Source organism: Myotis daubentonii, chromosome 16, assembly GCF_963259705.1.
Source record: "Myotis daubentonii chromosome 16, mMyoDau2.1, whole genome shotgun sequence".
In the NCBI taxonomy this organism is placed as follows: Eukaryota; Metazoa; Chordata; class Mammalia; order Chiroptera; family Vespertilionidae; genus Myotis; species Myotis daubentonii.
The window spans coordinates 39606529-39624932 of NC_081855.1; the positions used below are offsets into that span (position 1 = coordinate 39606529).

General features: G+C 43.8%; 1 protein-coding gene across 1 annotated transcript in view; it reads right to left on the bottom strand.

Annotated features, from left to right (window-relative positions):
- PITPNC1 (phosphatidylinositol transfer protein cytoplasmic 1) overlaps window positions 1-18404 on the bottom strand; it is a 212696-nt gene that overhangs the window by 99739 nt on the left and 94553 nt on the right. Inside the window, exon 2 of the mRNA XM_059670032.1 lies at window positions 4255-4403. Within this exon, the coding sequence (XP_059526015.1) occupies window positions 4255-4403 (149 nt within the window). The remainder of the gene's footprint in view (window positions 1-4254; window positions 4404-18404) is intronic.

Sequence of the window (18404 nt, forward strand, 5' to 3'; positions counted from 1 at the left end):
ATTTGTTGTTCATAATTTGTATCTTTACCTTTTTCTTCCTCTTCCTCTTCTTAAAGGATACCTTTCAGCATTTCATATAATCCTGGTTTGGTGGTGATGAACTCCTTTAGCTTTTCCTTATCTGTGAAGCTCTTTATCTGACCTTCAATTCTGAATGATAGCTTTGCTGGATAAAGTAATCTTGGTTGTAGGTTCTTGGTATTCATCACTTTGAATATTTCTTACCACTCCCTTCTGGCCTGCAAAGTTTCTGTTGAGAAATCAGCTGACAGTTGTATGGGTATTCCCTTGTAGGTAACTGAGTTTCTTTCTCTTGCTGTTTTTAAGATTCTCTCTTTATCTTTTGCTCTTGGCATTTTAATGATGATGTGTCTTGGTGTGGTCCTCTTTGGATTCCTTTTGTTTGGGGTTCTCCGCGCTTCTTGGACCTGTAAGTCCATTTCTTTCACCAGGTGGGGGAAGTTTTCTGTCATTATTTCTTCAAATAGGTTTTCAATATCTTGCTCTCTCTCATCTTCTGGCACCCCTATAATTCTGATGTTGGTACGCTTGAAGCTGTCCCAGAGGCTCCTTACACTATCCTCGCATTTTTGGATTCTTTTTTCATTTTGCTTTTCCCGTTGGATGTTTTTTGCTTCCTCGCATTTCAAATCATTGACTTGATTCTTGCGCTCCTCTGGTCTGCTGTCGGGCGTCTGTATAATATTCGTTATTTCAGTCCGTGTGTGCTTAATTTCTAGTTGGTTCCCCAATATAAGATCGAGGGTCTTATTAGTTTTCGTGTAGATCTCATTAAGTTTATCGGCAGCTTCTAAACAGTTCTTGAGAGACCTTAAAAGTGTGGTTCTGAACTCTATTTCTTCCATTGACAATTTTGTCCTGTTTCTTTGTCTCCGCATTTTGTTATGCTTCCTTGGTGCACTGCCTAGTGGTCTTTCCACCTTTACATTTTGAATATGCACACTTGCCTTTCAAAAGTTTAAACGAATCAACATTTCCCTCTTCTTCCTAAATAAGATTTGCAACTTAAGAGTGTTTTTACTATAATTACTATGCTCTCATCTTCTATTACTGACTATTATTTAAATTCCATGAACATACCCACAATTATTCATCATTAATATTTTTAAAACATTCTATGCTCATTCAGATTTGCCCAGATGTTTACCAGCTTCTTGTTGATTATTACTTCTAGACCCTCCCCTCTTCCTTCTTGGATTCAAGTTCCTTTTATTTCAAGTACATCCTTTAGTAGTTCTTTCAGTATGAGTCCCTGTAACCTCTCTGTCTTTTATTGTAAAAAATAATTTAAAAAATATTTTTTATTGATTTCAGAGAGGAAGGGAGAGGGAGATAGAAACATCAATGAAGAGAGACTTGTTGATTGGCTGCCTCCTGCATACCCCAAACTGGGGATCAAGCCCAAAACCTGGGCATGTGCCCAGACTGGGAATGGAACTGTGACCTCCTGGTTCATAGGTCACTGCTCAATCACTGAATCACATCACCCGGGCTCAAAAATTATTTTTATGCACAAGTCTCAGTTCCACCTCCCATTTGCATAAGCCAAGGCCATATATCTGTCCCCTATGGGTGTGGCACCTCTCAGATGTCAGGCCTCACTTAGTTCTGACTGCCTCCGGCTTCCTTAGCATTCACTCATCTGCTTTCCGTTCTGGTTTGAGTTTCCTCTTTATTTCTCGTACCTGAGGATTTCCCTTTCTTTGTTTGGAACTCTGCTTTATATTGTTATATTTCATCCTGTGTTTGTCATACGAGGTGGGGGGAAGGTCCACATTAATCTTTTTGGTACTTATTCCTGGAAATCCAGATATTCTATTTATAACAAATTTCCCTCTTACTGCTGTTTATTATTCTCCTTTAAAATAAATACCATATTTTTGATAGAGAAAACAGACATGACAGAGACAGCTGGATACTTCTTGTTCTGTTTTAGGAAAAGTCAAGTTTTCTAAAATTTCTTCTAGAATTTGGTAAATACAGAACATTCCCCAGGCAATAACTGTACCTGTTTTCTTACATCTCCCTTACTTCTCTTTGCTATACAGAGATGATCTGGGCTCTACATTTGAATTATATCGTCTGCACTAACAAGCCAAAGCAGCATGTTTAAAAACCTCTCAATGTAAGGAAGCCATCTGCAGGAGAGATCCAGGGCTCAGCTACTCCTGCAAATCAACAGCTGGCTAGAGGCTGAACTGGTTCCAAACCCTGGGAATTCACAGCTCCAAGGAGATGAATGGGACCAATCTAATTTGCATTTCATCGTGACTCAGGAAATCCCTGGTACTGCATCCTCAAGCAGATTAAAACATGTTGGTTTAGCTCTAGCTGGTTTGGCTCAGTGAATAGAGGGCTGGCCTGTGGACTGAAGGGTCCCAGGTTCGATTCCAGTCAAGGGCATGTACCTCGGTTGCAGGTTCAATCTCCTCTCATATCAATGTTTCTCTCTCTCCCTCCCTTCCACTCTTTAAAAATCAATGGAAAAATATCTTCGTGTGGCCCGACCACACAGGAGGTCGTGGTTCGATTCCTGGCCTAGGTTGCAGGCTCGGTCCTCAGTAGCGGGTGTGCAGGGGGCAGTCGAGCAATGATTCTCTCTCATTACCAATGTTTCTATCTCTCTCCCTCTCCTCTCCTCTCTGGAATCAATAAAATATATTTTTTAAAAATATCCTTGGGTGAGGATTAACAACAAAAACAAAACAAAAAAAAGAACACATGTTGGTTTAAGCAGCCCAAGGCTTCACTGAGAGATTTCCACACACCTAGTGACAGGACCCAAACTCTCCACGAAGAAGGAACAGTCCACTTCAACCTGTCGGAGCGTGGAGGCCATGTGGGATCCAAATACGGCTTGAACGATGGTCAAAGCACAGACAATGGTTCAGGGAATAAACCGGGGGCAACGTCCAGCTATTGTGTCAGAAATGCTTTCTGAATCATCACACCTGGGCCAATTGGAGAAGCTGCACGTGGGCATGAAGAGTGTTCATGGGATAAAGAGTTTTCATGGGATAAAGAGTGTTCATGGGATAAAGAGTATTCATGGGATAAAGAGTATTCATGGGATAAAGAGTTTTCATGGGATAAAGAGTGTTCATGGGATAAAGAGTATTCATGGGATAAAGAGTGTTCATGGGATAAAGAGTATTCATGGGATAAAGAGTGTTCATGGGATAAAGAGTGTTCATGGGATAAAGAGTGTTCATGGGATAAAGAGTATTCATGGGATAAAGAGTGTTCATGGGATAAAGAGTGTTCATGGGATAAAGAGTGTTCATGGGATAAAGAGTATTCATGGGATAAAGAGTGTTCATGGGATAAAGAGTATTCATGGGATAAAGAGTGTTCATGGGATAAAGAGTATTCATGGAAATGACAGCAAGGCCCAGACTGGTCACACACTGGCTCACTGAGTCAACCCTTACTTTCCATAAAATATATTCCATCTGGCATGTGACTACAAATTTCTGACCCAGGGAAAAAGGGAAAGGAAGAAAATCGGCTGAAGTGGAGATGATTTTCATGGGGGAGAAAATCAAACAAGCATTGATGATCAATTATGCCATGAGTGATAAGAAAATAGCAAGAGATTAAAGACTATATTTTGCAAAGCGGAAATGGTAGTCCTGATGAGTACTGCTTTATCATCCTCAAGTCTTTCCCCATCCAAAGCAGAGGTGACCACCTCCTCCTTGGGAAGGAGGGGTCCACCCAAGAAATGGAAACCACCTGAGCACTACATAGCACACACTGGTCACAGGTGACCGTTCGTTTGGTCAATTCCCTTGCAGACACCTGAGTGATCACCTGGCAGGAAGTGGGAATCTTACCACGCCAAGACCCCAATGGCACACGGCCACCTTCAACACTTCTCTACATGCCCTTGCAGGCAAAGCCAACTTCTCCTGCTGCTAACTCTGAACCAAAGGAGAAGACAAAGCCCTTTCATCCTTAAGATCAGATTTCACCCTGACCTGTCCCTTAAAGCGTGGGGAAGGTAAGAGGAAAGCTCCTCTTGATGAAATGCAGTTGAGAACTATTTTGCAGAACACAGGGGATTCTGTTGTTGGAAACAACTAGATTGGTGGATGCAGAGAGCTGACCTAATGACTTTCAAGCTGCCTTTTTATCCCACCTCGACCTCGACCTCAGGTGCTACGGGGCCAAGTGAGAGAGGCTCCTGTGTGGTGAGGGCCCAGAGGCAGGACACCAGCTGCCACCACTCACCTGTTGAGATACACACGCTTCTCGGTGAACTGCCCGTTGCCGTGGTTAGGGTCCTCGAAGGGCTCATTCTGGACGACTTCTACGCCTTCCCCTCGGTCACTCTGCTCATGGCTGTGCTTGCTGATCATGTACAGCTGTCCGATTTTGTACTGCAAAACACAGAGACGGAGGTCAGCCCCACGCGCCCTTTGAAAACATTCCCCCTTCCCCATAAAACAACTAACAGCACTTTCTGCTCAGGAAAGAGAGCAGACACATGGGCCTGGTGTTCCTTCTCCTGGGGCGCGAGGAGAGCAAGTGGTGAGCAGAAGGCAGAAACGACATGTTCCTGTGAACATTCTGCATCACGTTGGCAATCACCTTGGGGTTGGCAGCCCACCAAGCCACGGGTAGCAGCAGGGAGGCGAGGGCACAGGAATCTCCCTTCCCATCGGGTCCTGCAGGGTTAAGTGGAGCTAAAATCCTATTTTTCTCAGCAAAATACAGGCCAGGGTGTGTTCCGTCTGTCCCTTCTTTTTGCCTGATTACCTGCATTGCCGGGCACAAGAGGATTAGATGTCACCTGTCTCCTCCATCACCTCCTATCAAGGGTTCAAACTCTCCTGGAGGGCTCTGCCCCCTGGAACAGCAGTTCTCAAAGGTGGCTGGACATTAGAAGCACCTGGAAGCTCTTAAAAACTCCAGCTGCCCAGGCCACCCAGAGTGAAACCTGTGTTCCAAAGGCCGATCCCCAGTGAGGAAAATTACGTATCTTTAACTACTTTTATCCAATTCCATTAACAGTGTGGAGCCTTCCAGCCTGGGGTCCCAGAAGCCACCTGTGCTTACGTGAAAATGATAATATGGAATAACACAGAATATGGACACTTTCTCTTCTGTCCTTTTTTTCAAACTGTTCCACTCTCCTTCCTGCCTCTCTGACAATCCTGTGGCTGGCAGGCATTTCTTCACCCAGTGAACTTCCAGGGTGGCAAAACTAATCTGATGGAGGAAAAAAAGAGATAGAGCCTGGCTGGCATGGCTCAATGGTTAAGCATCGACCTATGAACCAGGAGGTCACAGTTCGATTTCCCAATCAGGGTACATGGCTGGGTTGCAGGCTTGATCCCCAGTGGGAGACATGCAGGAGGCAGCCGATCGATGATTCTCTCTCATCATTGATGTTTCTGTCTCTCTCTCTCTCTCTCCCTCTCTCCCTTTCCCTTCCTCTCTGAAATCAATGAAGATATATTTTTAAAAATAGAAAAAAAGAGATAGAGAGGAAGGAGGGAATTAAGAGTCAGGAGACAGGACAATGCCACCTGCTGTGGTCCTTTGGGGTGAAACAACACACAGTAGTTGGGATGGGATGAGGGAAAGGGTCCTGTGTCTGCAGTAAGCTAGTAACAGTTCTGGGTTGATCCCAGGCCAGCAAGGATGCAGGTCTCCTGTCTACATGCATGAGAGAGAAAGAGATTTTAAATTATCGAGGCAGGTGAAATGTACAAGTCAGCAGGGCAATCGGTTCCAAAGCCAAGAGATCCCACTCTCACTCTGAGGCAGGTGCAGGGAGGGGAGTGTGAAGAGAATCTGAAAGGCCTTGGTCTGAGGCCAGCCCGAGGGACCAGGCCCAGTAACCATGACAATGAGAGCAGAAGGCAGCTGGTCTTCTCAAAGGGCAGTGCTCCCTGTCTGTGCCACGCCCCTTCCTAGGATGGTCGGCATTTAAAATGCCCTTTAAAAAGAAATGTTTTTTAGTGAATTTGTTGCGGTGACATTGGTTGATAACATTATATGGGTTTCAAGTGTACGATTCTATCATACATCATTTGTATAGTGTATTGTGTGTTCACTACCCCAAGTCAAGTCTCCTCCCGTCACCATTTAGCTTCCCCCCTCCCTTTACCTTCTTCTATTAAAATACTTTTAACAGGAGTGTATGTGTTCTTGGGAGGAGAGATAGCTGTGAGGATAAAAGCAGCAAGAGGAGAGAGAAAAATCAAAGGTAAAATCTATTTTTAAAACAATCTCTGGGATCAGAAACATGACTTGGCTTCCCCTTAATAAGTCCTTACTTTTACTTTTGCTCACAAAGACGAACACTCTTTTGAGGAGGAAGACAGCAAGAAAAAGCGTACAGAGTAAGATCTGTGCGCTTTACCCTTGAGATCAACAATCCACCTTATGCAGAGGGGAACACAAGCCTATAACAGAATAATTCACTGCTCAGGGAGCAAAGATTTCACTGGCCGTTGCTATGTACTCGGTGTTCAAAAAAGAAGTATTAACCTACAGTGGAATATTATTCAGCTAAAAAAGGAATGAGGACTTCAGAGTAGGCACTAATCCAAAGGGACTCATGTCCTTATACAAAAGGGTAAGTTGAACACAGACACACATAGAAAGGTGAGGTGAATCACTGCAGGGAGAAGACGGCCGTCTGCTAGGAACCTACCTCACCTGCTGACACCTTGATCTTGGACTGCCAGCATCCATGACTGTGAGACCGTAAGATTCTGGTTGAAGCCACCCGATGTGTGGTGCTTTGTTACAGCAGCCCTAGCAACTAATACAGTGGGTGCGGGACGAGGTTCCCTTCAGGATGATGAAAGTGTTTTGGATCTGGATGGAGGTGGTCACTGCACATTGTTATAGACTAGATGCCACTGAATTGACTTTGAAATGATTAACTTTATGTTATGTGATTTTTCACCTTAATTTTTTTTTAAGTGTTGACTCTGCTTCTGAAGTAGTTACCCCCTAAACCAAAATTCTGTCGAGGACTTTAGTGGGGGATTTGGCAGAAGGGACATGTCTACCACTGGATGGTCTTCAGGAGCTCCAACCCATTCACATATGAAAAATAAACAGGATCAAGGACAATGCATGACACAGAAAAGCCATCAGCCTGACTCTGCTCAGCTCAAGTGCCTCCTGCTCCGAGGAGAAGGGACTGGGCCTAGGCAGCAGCAGCTGATTCACGGCGCTCAGAGGAAGGCCCGGCTGCCTGGCTGCCCCACTGCCTGGCTCATTGATCATTCCAGGGACTCCTGAATGAGCTGGTGCCCAGCAGGCATCAGCCTTAGCTCACTAAGATAGAGTCAGGCTAGGGGCGACTGACTGACACTAGATGCAAAGATGTAGGTGACATTGGGGGGGTGGGGGGGAAAGGGAGGGTGGGGACACTCAAGCCAGGACACTGAGATGGTCAAGGGCTCAGCAGCAGTCACTTCTCTCCTTTCCAAGCAAATCAGGTCTGCTCGTCTGGTTGTGGCCATTGGAGCTGGGCCATCCAGAAGCAAAGGTTTTGCTGCTGTTTATAAACCACAGACACATGCATTTCTCAGTTAGGGGAAGAGGGCAAGACAAGAAGGTCCATGAACCACCTGCCTCAAAATCACCAAATACACTCCTAAAAATGTTAAATCCCAGGCCATTCCACCCCTTTTACATTCAGACTCTAGGGGACAAGGAAGTTGGGAATCACACTCAAATGCACACTAAATGCTAGTGTGAGGGAGACAAAAGCACTCATTAGGACTTTGCTCAGCACAAAACGGTGCCCAGGCATTTCTTGCAAAGCTCCAACCTAATTTAGTGGAAATACCACATCATTGACCACCAACTCCAAACTAACTCATATGTCAAATGAACACAGCCAAATCCAAAGACTCAGAACTCCACAGACTTTGAAGCCAGATAATTGATGGTGACGATGTTGATGATAATAGTGATGGTGGTGGTGATGACGATGGAGTGACACAATACAGCTTAACTGATTTCCTGTAAGTTAGGCTCTTTGTGTTCATTTCTAAACAATGACTCATGCAGAGGGGTATTTTCAGACGAGGAAGCTGTCTCAGAGAGGTTAGAAACTCTCTTCAGGCCCCGAGCCTTCTCGGTGGTAGAGCTGGGATTTAACATCACAGGTCTGCACTCTTTCTTCTCCACCCAACTTCAGCCTTTATGTCTCTAACAGGTGAATTGCTTCAAAAATCAAAGCCTCACTGTGATTAAAGGGGGGAGGAGGGTTGTTCAGAGCCACTGTTACAGAAGATGAATAATAAAAGCCCGATATCATTTGAAAGATCAAAGTTGTTTAAACTGTGCTCACATATGAAATGGTGGAGCAATTATGCTCTAACTTGGTAAAATCTATTGTTATAATTCCAGAGGTTGGATAATCATCATTACAGGCAATCACAGTAGAGACAGCTCTGCACTGCGGGGCTGGGCCCCCATGTGAGCCATCGTCAGGATAGCTACCCCAAGTAATTATCTCTGTAGTTAAAAAGCATCATGGGGACTCAGGTCTTTCCCACTTGCACACAGCGCCACAAAATTTGAGAGAAGGAGGAGTTGCGTAATGTACCTGGAAAAGCCGAGAGGTTTCAACAGTCTGCACTTTGCAAACTCTATGGCTGGGCATAATCATCCTAATACAGTTCAACCTCCAACTCTGATGTTACAAAAGGAGACCCCAAGATGAAGCTCCTGAGAATGGTAAAGAATTATTAATGGAGCACCAGTAACACCGTGAACATCACCCTTGCCAGAAGAACTACTGGACCCAAAGTTTTAGGCTCAACAGAACTCCTAAGGCTGATTCGCACTTAACTGCTCCCCAAAGCTGCTGAGATTCAGAGATCTCTGCAAGCTCACCTCCCATACACCCCACCCTAAAGAACCAAGGGGTAGCGACCTATCTTCCTTCCAACCCTGTCTCCTCACGTCCTATTCTCTTTCTCTTCCTCCCAATTCTATTTCTAAACCTCTGCTTTGCAATAAACATCATTGACTCTGGATGGAGTTATCTCCTGATGATATGACGTGGGACCTGAAGGCAGGTACACCATCAAAACGAATGGATGTCACACAACCCAATGACCACAGAGAAATACCTATCCTCTGACTTAACGTGGTATCATGTATTTTTTCCACCTGTGAAATGGGCTTGATTCCTGCCTGTCTTACTCTGGCTGTGTGGGAGAAGGAAACAGTAGAGGGCGATACAATTTGGTATTCTTGGGAGTTTCCCACATTATTCACAGCACTGATAATGCATTTGTTGAAATTCTTTCTTCTAGCCTTCGCCACTCTCAATACGTGGACCTCAAAGCGCAGTGAAGCAGTTGCCTCATGAAGGGCAAGGAGACTCCTGAAGAGAGAGCATCTGAAAGATAGAACATCCCACAGGATTCGGGAGCATTGCCAAGTGGTGCCCAAATTGTAATTAAACACAGGAAGGGGGGATACAATGAGTCCAGATTCTAACACCCTCATCCAGAATGCTAGAGGCTAGCGTTTTCTGTAATCCCATAGCACAGCTAAGGCGCCGGGGAAAATGTCCTGGCCAGCAAACTATGTGGGCTGGCACCTGTCTTTTAAATAAAAGTTTATTAGAACACAGCCAAGCTCATTCATTCTGTGTCTACTTTCAAGATACAACAACAGAGTTGAGTAGTTACAATGAAGACTACATGGCCTGCAAAGTCACTATCTGACAGAAAAAGTCTGCTGACCCTCATTCTAGTTCCTTGTATGGGGCCCAGTCTGGGCAGCTTTGGCTGTTCCCTTAGACCGGTGCTGTCCAGTCTAGTGGCCACTTGCCACATGTGGTTAGTGAGCATTTGAAACTTTGTGCAATGGAGGGACTGAATTTTTCATTTTCTCTCATTTTAATGAATTTAAATTTCAAAACTGACACTTAATTCACCTATTAGAAAAATGTTAGATATGATTGTTTGGGTATGTAAATCTACTTTTTCAACTGGAAATTTTATGAAATTTAAATTCAGATCTGGTATCTAATGAAAATCTAGCATCTGATTTCAGTTTGCTGTAAGTACAGAATGCACACTGGATTCTGATGATTTGGTAACACCCCCCAAAAGTGAAATAACTCATTAATGATTTTATATTACTTATATATTGAAACTATAGTATTTTTCTGCAAACTATATTGCACTAAAGTATATTCTTAAAATTAACTTTACATATTTCCTAATATCATTTATAAATGTAGCTACTAGAAAATTTAAAATTATGTAGGTAGCCCAAATGGTGTGGCTCAAAGGTTGAGCGCTGACCTATGAACTGGGAGGTCAGGGTCCGATTCCGGGTCAGGTCACATGCTCCAGTTGCAGGCTTGATCCCCAGTAGGGGGCATGCAGGAGGCAGCCGATCAATGATTCTCTCTCATCATTGATGTTTCTATCTCTCTTTTCCTCTCCCTTCCTCTCTGAAATCAATAAAAATATATTTAAAATAAATTAATAAAATAATGTAGGTGGCTCACATTTGTAACTCACTTATTTCTATTGGACAACACTGGTCTAGACCCTAATGTAGCCCAACAGGGATTGAGAGTCAGGCCATTATGCCACACCAAGATTTCTGAGGCTGGCTGGTCAGGTGACAGCCAGGCCCAGGGTTTCCGCGTGTTTCCAAGCCAGCAAGGTGGAGCACTGGTAATTAGGGGTATATTTGGAGACGCCCTCCCTTCCTGAGGACTGGCGATTACCTGGACCTCCAGAGAGGTGATAATTGACCACAGTGTGCTCTGGTGAAAAGCCCTGGGGTTTCAAAATGGAAAACCTGGAGTGGAAGTCCTGATTCTACCTTTGATTAGTTTTGTGCCCTTACACAATATACTTATTTGAGCCACAGTTTCTTCTTATTAAAACGGGACTATCAAAATTACTTCACAGGACATGGTGAGAATCAAGTGAGAAAAAACTTACAAATTAAAATGCCCCATAAAATATAAAACTGAACACGAATCGCTGAAGCGATCGCTCCTTCAGTTTGGGAACAGGCTGCCTGACGGGGACCTGAAGATCTGTTTCCTTCCTGGCCCCATTATGCTATAGTCCTATACAGGACAGGAAACAGGCATCTGCCATACACCTGCACAATGCAATAGTCAAAGGAAACCTGACCATCTGCCTTTCCTTCTGTAAAAACTGTATGAGATGGAAGTCAGATCAAACATTTGCCAAAATATTATAAAAAGCCTGGGAACTCCTCCTTATATGAGGCCCCTAGAATAGTCAAATTCATAGAGACAGAAAGGAGAGTGGTGACTGTGGGGGGCCTAGAGAGTTTGTGTTTCATGGCACAGATTTTCCTTCCCTTTGGGAGGATACAAACGTTCTGGATGTGATGGTGGTGATGTTTGCACAACATGAATGCACTCCATGCCACTGAATTGTACACATGAAAATGTTTAAAATGGTAAATTTTATGTGATGTATGCTTTATCACAAAATGTTTTAAAGCCTGGGAACGTTTCCAGTGAGCGTGGCTCACCCAGTTCATAAGGGTGGCCATCTAACAATGACTCTATTTTTATGATTATGAAAAAGTTTTTCTTAAAAGGACAGGGACTTTTCTATCGGATGGATCTTTGGTTTGAAAGCTTATTTGAAAGTGTCGAGCAGACAAAGGAGCCACTTCATGACCTCTCTCCCAGAAAATGTTGCGTGAGACAACCCACCCCCGATTCCTGCCATGCCAGGGGCGTCGCCTGGCCCGCTGTCCTAAACTTAAACTTGTCTTTAATATTAGCATTCTGGAGAATTCACATTGCTGATGCTCCCAAGCAATGCATCATGGTGCTGACAAAGACCCTGACAGAAGGGAAAGAGAGAGTGATGAACTGAATACAAACATATTCTGAGGCTGCCAACCTTAACAGGGGGCAGTGACAACATCGGCTTCTTTCTAATCATGACTGTCACATTTCACAGGCTGGCCCCTCCCCTTGGCTCCTCAGCCTGGGGGATCGACCTGAGAGTGACTCTACAGCAAGACATTATTCCAACTCCTTTTTCCTTTGGGAAAGTAGTGTGTATTTTTACCTGCAAGGTCTGGATCTGATTTGGTTCTGCAAGGATCTGACTGGCTTACCCCTTTGGCTCTTTAGCTCCATGATTCAAAGTCCTGATTTCTCTATGTAGACAGGAAGGCTTTTTCTTTTCTTTTTTTTTTTTTTAAAGGTGGAAAGTTCTTCAGTGTTTCGTCAGATCTCTCCCTGCCAGGTCAATAAACCACAAAAACCAATATCCGATTCCACAAAGAGAATACAAACCTGAAGCTCATATTTCAGGATATCAGTGCATCATCACACATTTATCTTTTCTCCTGGATTTTTATAAGCAGCTCTCTGAGGTGCCTTGTTTATGTAATGCCTGTGTCACTATGCCAGGGTGCGTGAATGAGAAAGCTGATAAAAAGATTTAAGAAGGAGCTGGGTTATCGACATTTAATTCAAAAAATTTTCCTTTTGTGACAAACTCATATAAACAACATCATACACTGATGTTTAACCCATCCTGAGTTTCGGAATGAATAGAAATGCAGCAACTCAATGCCACGGGAAGGGCTCAGGCTGGGCTTTGTGCTGATGCAAGCATAGCTCTATGCCTGTGGCTGCTTCAAGACTATACATCGTTTCCAGTACACTCAGCCATCTGAGAGTGGAATATACCTGACCAAACACAGGAGGGTACCAATATTCTTTTAGTACATGAAAAGTACGAGTGCAGTCCTGGTCAGTGTGGCTTAGTTGGTTGAGCCTTGTTCCATGCACCAAAAAGTCGCCAGTTTGATTCCGGGTCAGGGCACATGCCCAGGTTGTGGCGTCGACCCTCAATCAGGGTGCAAAAGTGGGATTCAGTGGATTGATGTTTCTCTTTTCTCCCTCTCTCTTTCTCCCCCCCTCTTCCTTCCTTTCTCTCTAAAATCAATTTTAAAAAAATAAGAGTACACATATCTGCTCCTTCTGACACTGACTCGCCCTTGGGGGTGGTATTCTAGCCCTGAGAACTCCTTTGATGCCCAACTGAAAAGCCGAAATGATCACATGCGGCACATACAGGCTGCTTTGTAAGCATGGGCTGAAGTAGGAGGTGTCATCCCTCGTACGGTATTTATAAATGAGAAGTTGAACAAATTAGCCATTAGTGAAGAATCACGAAGAGAGCAAACAGGAACTGCTAGAACTCAACTCAAAACTACAAAGGTCAACGGGGATTTCTCCAAACACTGGTTGTGGGGACAGCCTTGGTTCTTGAGAGTCCTGTGCATTCCAGAAGCATTTCGTGTGTGCCAGGCCCTGCAGACACCAGAGAAAGAGCTATGGACAAGAAAGACCTGGTGAAGAGGAGGGTTTCCTGAGGAGTTCCACCTGGAAGGCATCAGGCTATGAGCTGAAGGAACTTGATGCTTCACCAGAGCCATCAAGTCATCTGCCAAGAAATGTGACACCGACCGCAATCCAAGTAGATGAAGAGGTTTGGTGACAGGTCTGACCTTTAGAAAGCAATCAATGCTCTTGTGTTTGCTATAGAACACAAACCTGCAGCCAATCACAAGATTAAAAAGGGGTAAAACAGAGACAGAACCTTCCTAGGAAACGGATCCTGCAGCTTCTCCTTGCCACCCAGCTTGGTCAGGCTCATCTCTGTAACCTTGGCCTCATAGTCAAAGGCATTCCCAGGAGAGAGGTCTGTCTACGATGTGGGGAGCAGGGACTTTCCAGAATTAGAAAGCCTATGACACCTATCGATCCTTTAGGAAAAAGGCTGGTAGCATCAGGGGAGCTGGAGTGCTGGTTAAAAGCAGAAATATACTTGCATGAATCACAGCAGTTAGTTTTGGTGTCTTTGAGAGTCTTGGAACACAGAAGGGCAAACTAGAAGCAAAGAGAAACACTTGCTGCTTCGAGTACAATCGAACGATGGGAGTTCCGAATGTTTTCAAAGACTTATTCAAGTCATGTCTAGAATAACAAGAGCTCGGTGATACTGGAAGGCCAATGAACCCCTTTGCTTACTTAAGTGCAACCTGGTGAGGCAAGTGGTTTGGGGACTCTGCCAACTGCTGAGCAACGTGGAGGGAGAGTTATGACCCACCTACACCTGAGTTTGGAAAGTTCCAGCGTCTTTCTTCTCCCCACAGTGGAGGCAAGGCCCCAGGTTTCACAGGCATGGTGCAGGACCGGTAGCCCTTAGGCAGCCTGTACGTATGTGGCTGCTTGCAGGGAAGGCACCGTTTTCTTAAGCAATGGCAGCCTAGGGTGTTTCTTCCTTGGTAAAAAGAAGCAGTAACTGATTAAGAAAAGCATGTGGTTGTCAACTGCGGCTCTCCAGGGACAGTTGATGAAGACAGGCAAAACAGAGTCAACTGGGTACAGTTCCAGAAACTGCTACATTTAAAAATATCCCTTTTGAGCTCCTACTGCATTTGGGACTTATTCTAACGGCCTGGAGACAGGTTCTATCAACTGGTACTTTTTTAAAAAAAATCCTCATCCAAGGATATGTTTTTATTTACTTATTTTTTTATTATCATTATTTTAAATATATTTTTATTGATTTCAGAGAAGAAGGGAAAGGAAGAGAAAGAGAAAGAAACATTAATGATGAGAGAGAATCACTGATTGGCTGCCTTCTGCATGCCCCACATAGAGCCTGACACCCAGGCTTGTGCACTGATCGGGAATGGAACCGTGACCTCCTAGTTCATAGGTTGATGCTCAACCACTGAGTCACTATAGCTGGGCAGGACATATTTTTATTGATTTTAAAGAGAGGAAGGGAGAAGGAGAGAGAGAGAAAGAGAAACATCGGTAGGTTGCCTCCCATACATGCCCCAACCAGGCATGGAATCCGAAACATAGGATAAGCCCTGACTGGGAATAGAACCCACAAACCTTTGGTGTATCGGACGACCAATTGAGCCACCCAGCCAGAGCTATCAACTGGTGCTTGAAGGCCAAGTGGTGTTCCTGTCCTCCCCATGTCGACAGTTGCTAGTCCTCCCATCATAAGTCCCCTAGGCAAACCTATATAATAAAAGGCTAATATTCAAATCGACCAAATGGCGGAATGACGGGTCACGATGACCTGCAATGACCACCAGGGGGCAGATGCTCAATGCAGGAGCTGCCCCCTGGTGGTCAGTGCGTTCCCACAGGGGGAGTGCCACTCAACCAGAAGCCAGGCTCATGTCTGTCAAGTGCAGTGGCGGTGGCAGGAGCCTCTCCTGCCTCCGCAGCAGCGCTAAGGATGTCCGACTCACGGCTTAGGCCTGCTCCCTGGGTTGGGAGCAGGCCTAAGCCGTCAGTCAGACATCCCCCCGAGGGCTCCCAAGACTGCAAGAGGGTAGAAGCTGGGCTGAGGGACACTCCCCCCCCCCCCAAAGTGCATGAATTTCATGAACCAGGCCTCTAGTAAAATATAATTTACCAAGTTTTCAAGAAATTGGGAGAAATAAGAATGTAACATAAAATGAGGAACAGGAAGTGTTGTTCTTCACAGGGTCCCCCCCCCCCAATTTTTTTATTGTCATGAAATATACATAACAAAATTTACCATTTTAAAATCTACAATTCAGTGGCATTACATTCATTCATATTGCTGTGCAACCATCACCAACATCCATTTCCAACATTTCAAAAAGAAACTCTATACCCGTTACATAGCAACTCTTAAAATCCAACCTCCCAGTAACTTCTAATTTACTTTGTCTCTATGAATTGGTCTAACCTATTTTTAAAATATGTTTTTATTGATTTTAGAGAGGAAGGGAGAGAGAGATAAAAACATCAGTGACGAGTGGGAATCATTGATCGGCTGCCTCTTGTACACCCTCTACCACGGATCAAGCCTGCAACCCGGGCATGTGCCCCAACTGGGAATTGAATCAAAACCTCCTGATTCATAGGTCGATGCTCAACCACTGAGCCGTGTCAGCTGGGCAAGAATTAGTCTATTCTAGAAACCTCATATAAGTGGAATAAATGTATCCTTTGGGACTGACTTATTTCACTTAACATAATATTTTCAAGGTTCATCCATGTTGTAGCATGTGTCAGAATTTCGCTCCTTATCAAGGCTGAATAATATTCAATTGTGTATGTATGTACCATATTTTGTTTATCCATTTGCTGATGGGTATTTGCGTTGCTTCCACATTTTGGCTATTATTGTGAATAATGCTGCTATGAACTGTGGTGTGCAATTATCCGAGTCCCTGTTTTCAATTCTTTGAGTTTATACCTAGATGTGGAATTGCGGGGTCATATGGTAATTCTATGTTTAAGTTTTTAAGGAAACACCAAACTTCTTTCCCCAGCAGCCACATCATTTTGTACTCCCAGTAGCAATGCACAGAATTCTAATTTCTCCACATCCTCACCAACACTTGTTATTTTCAATTAAATAAGAAGGGAGGGAGGGAGGTAGCCATCCTAATAGGTGTGAGGTGATGACAGGATGCTTTAAAGTCAATCCTAGATTCTTTCTTGGATCTCTCATTCCTGTAAAGTTCATTTTAGGTGGTGCATGGGCAATGAAACCCTTCTTCCAAATAAGTACTGAGACAACCCTGGGAAAGATGTCAACCCTATTGTTTATTTAAACTAGAAATGGCAATCAGTAAACCCTTCTGGTGAAATATTGATGATCTGAAATGGTTATTTTTCAGGGGGTTGGAGGGTGTCCCTTGGAAATGTCCTGGTTGCAAACATAAGATTAACTCTCAATGCAATAAATTCCTTTAAGTCAAAAAGGCCCCCACACATTCACGAACAGCTAAGTCACTCTATAAGAGCACCAAAAAAACATAGCTAGGAATTACCACCTTAGCGAGCTTGGGGGTGGTGGGGTTGGGCGGAACCTGAACAGGCACTTCTATTTGCACTATAGACGCTGCATTCAGTATTATTTTGATGACCCAGCCAAGAATGTAGTAAATTATAGAATCACAACATGGAAGGCAGCACAAAGACCTGCAGAATTTACTTATGAAACAAATGTGTATAATTTACATAAAGATTTGGGGTGAAAAAGCCATTCTTGGTAATTTACATATCTCATGTTTTTCTTGTGGATTAAGTCACTTTTGATCTATTTTAGACAACAGTTACTCTTGAAAAAGTACTGTTGGAATTGACTTTAGACTCTGCAGTAGACAAATAGTTTCTCATACTTTTTAAAAAGTATACAATTCAGTGATTTTTGTATATTCATAAGGTTGTGCAAACATCACCACTAATTCCAGAACACTGTCATCATCCCCAAAGGAAACTCCACACCCATTAGCACTCAACCCCCAACCCCCAGTATCCCCTCCTTCCAGACCATGGCAACCACTAATCTACTTCCTGCATCTATAGATTTGCTTATCCTGGACATTTCATACATGGAATCATACATGTGGTCTTTTGTGACTGACTCCTTTAATTTAGTATAATGTTTTTAAAGGTCACCATATTGCAGCATGTACCAGTATTTATTTCCTTTTTATTACAAAATAATGTTCCATTGTATGAATATATCACATTTTGCTCACTCATTCATCATTTGGTAGACATTTAGGTTGTCTCCACTCTTGGACGATTATGAGTAGTGCTGCTATGAACATATATATGTGTGGACATATGGTTTCGTTTCTCTTGGGTAAATATGTAGAGGTGGAATTGCTGGGTCATGTGGTAACTCTACGTTTATCCTTTCCACTGTAGCACACTATTCTACATTCCCATCAGTAATGTCTCCTACTTACTTTGGATAGTTTTAAGCTACTTGTAGAAACAAGGTCAAACAAGTGACTTCAAGAGCCAAGAGTAAGCTCTGGGACAAGTGTACCCTTGATTGCTCATGTCACTGTATTTTATTTACATTTGGGCAACATCCAATGAGCAAATATCATGGGCAACTATCTAGCCACGTGGCATCTTTTCATAACTGTGCAAGAACAACGAAGAGCTAAACGTGACAAACAGAAAATTACAAGCTAAGATAGTATATCCAACTGTACTAATTATGTGGCACAGGCAGAAAGTGTGTGAGGGGTTAGGAACGAAGGAGCAGCATTGCCTACAGTTGTCTGGGAGGGCGGCACGTGGAACATTAGGCACTACTTTGGCAAGAAAGCAGGAAATCACAGCCTGCAAACAAACCCTGGTCATTTACTTTGCATACTGAAGGAAAACATCAGTATGTCTCAGCACCCCTGAAGATGCATGACAGAAATAATAGTGGCCCTAGCTGGTATGGCTCGTGGATAGAGCATCGGCCCATGGAGTCCCAGGTTTGATTCTTGTCAAGGGCAGGTACCTCAGTTGCAGGCTTGGTCCCTGGCCCTGGTCAGGGTGCCTGTGG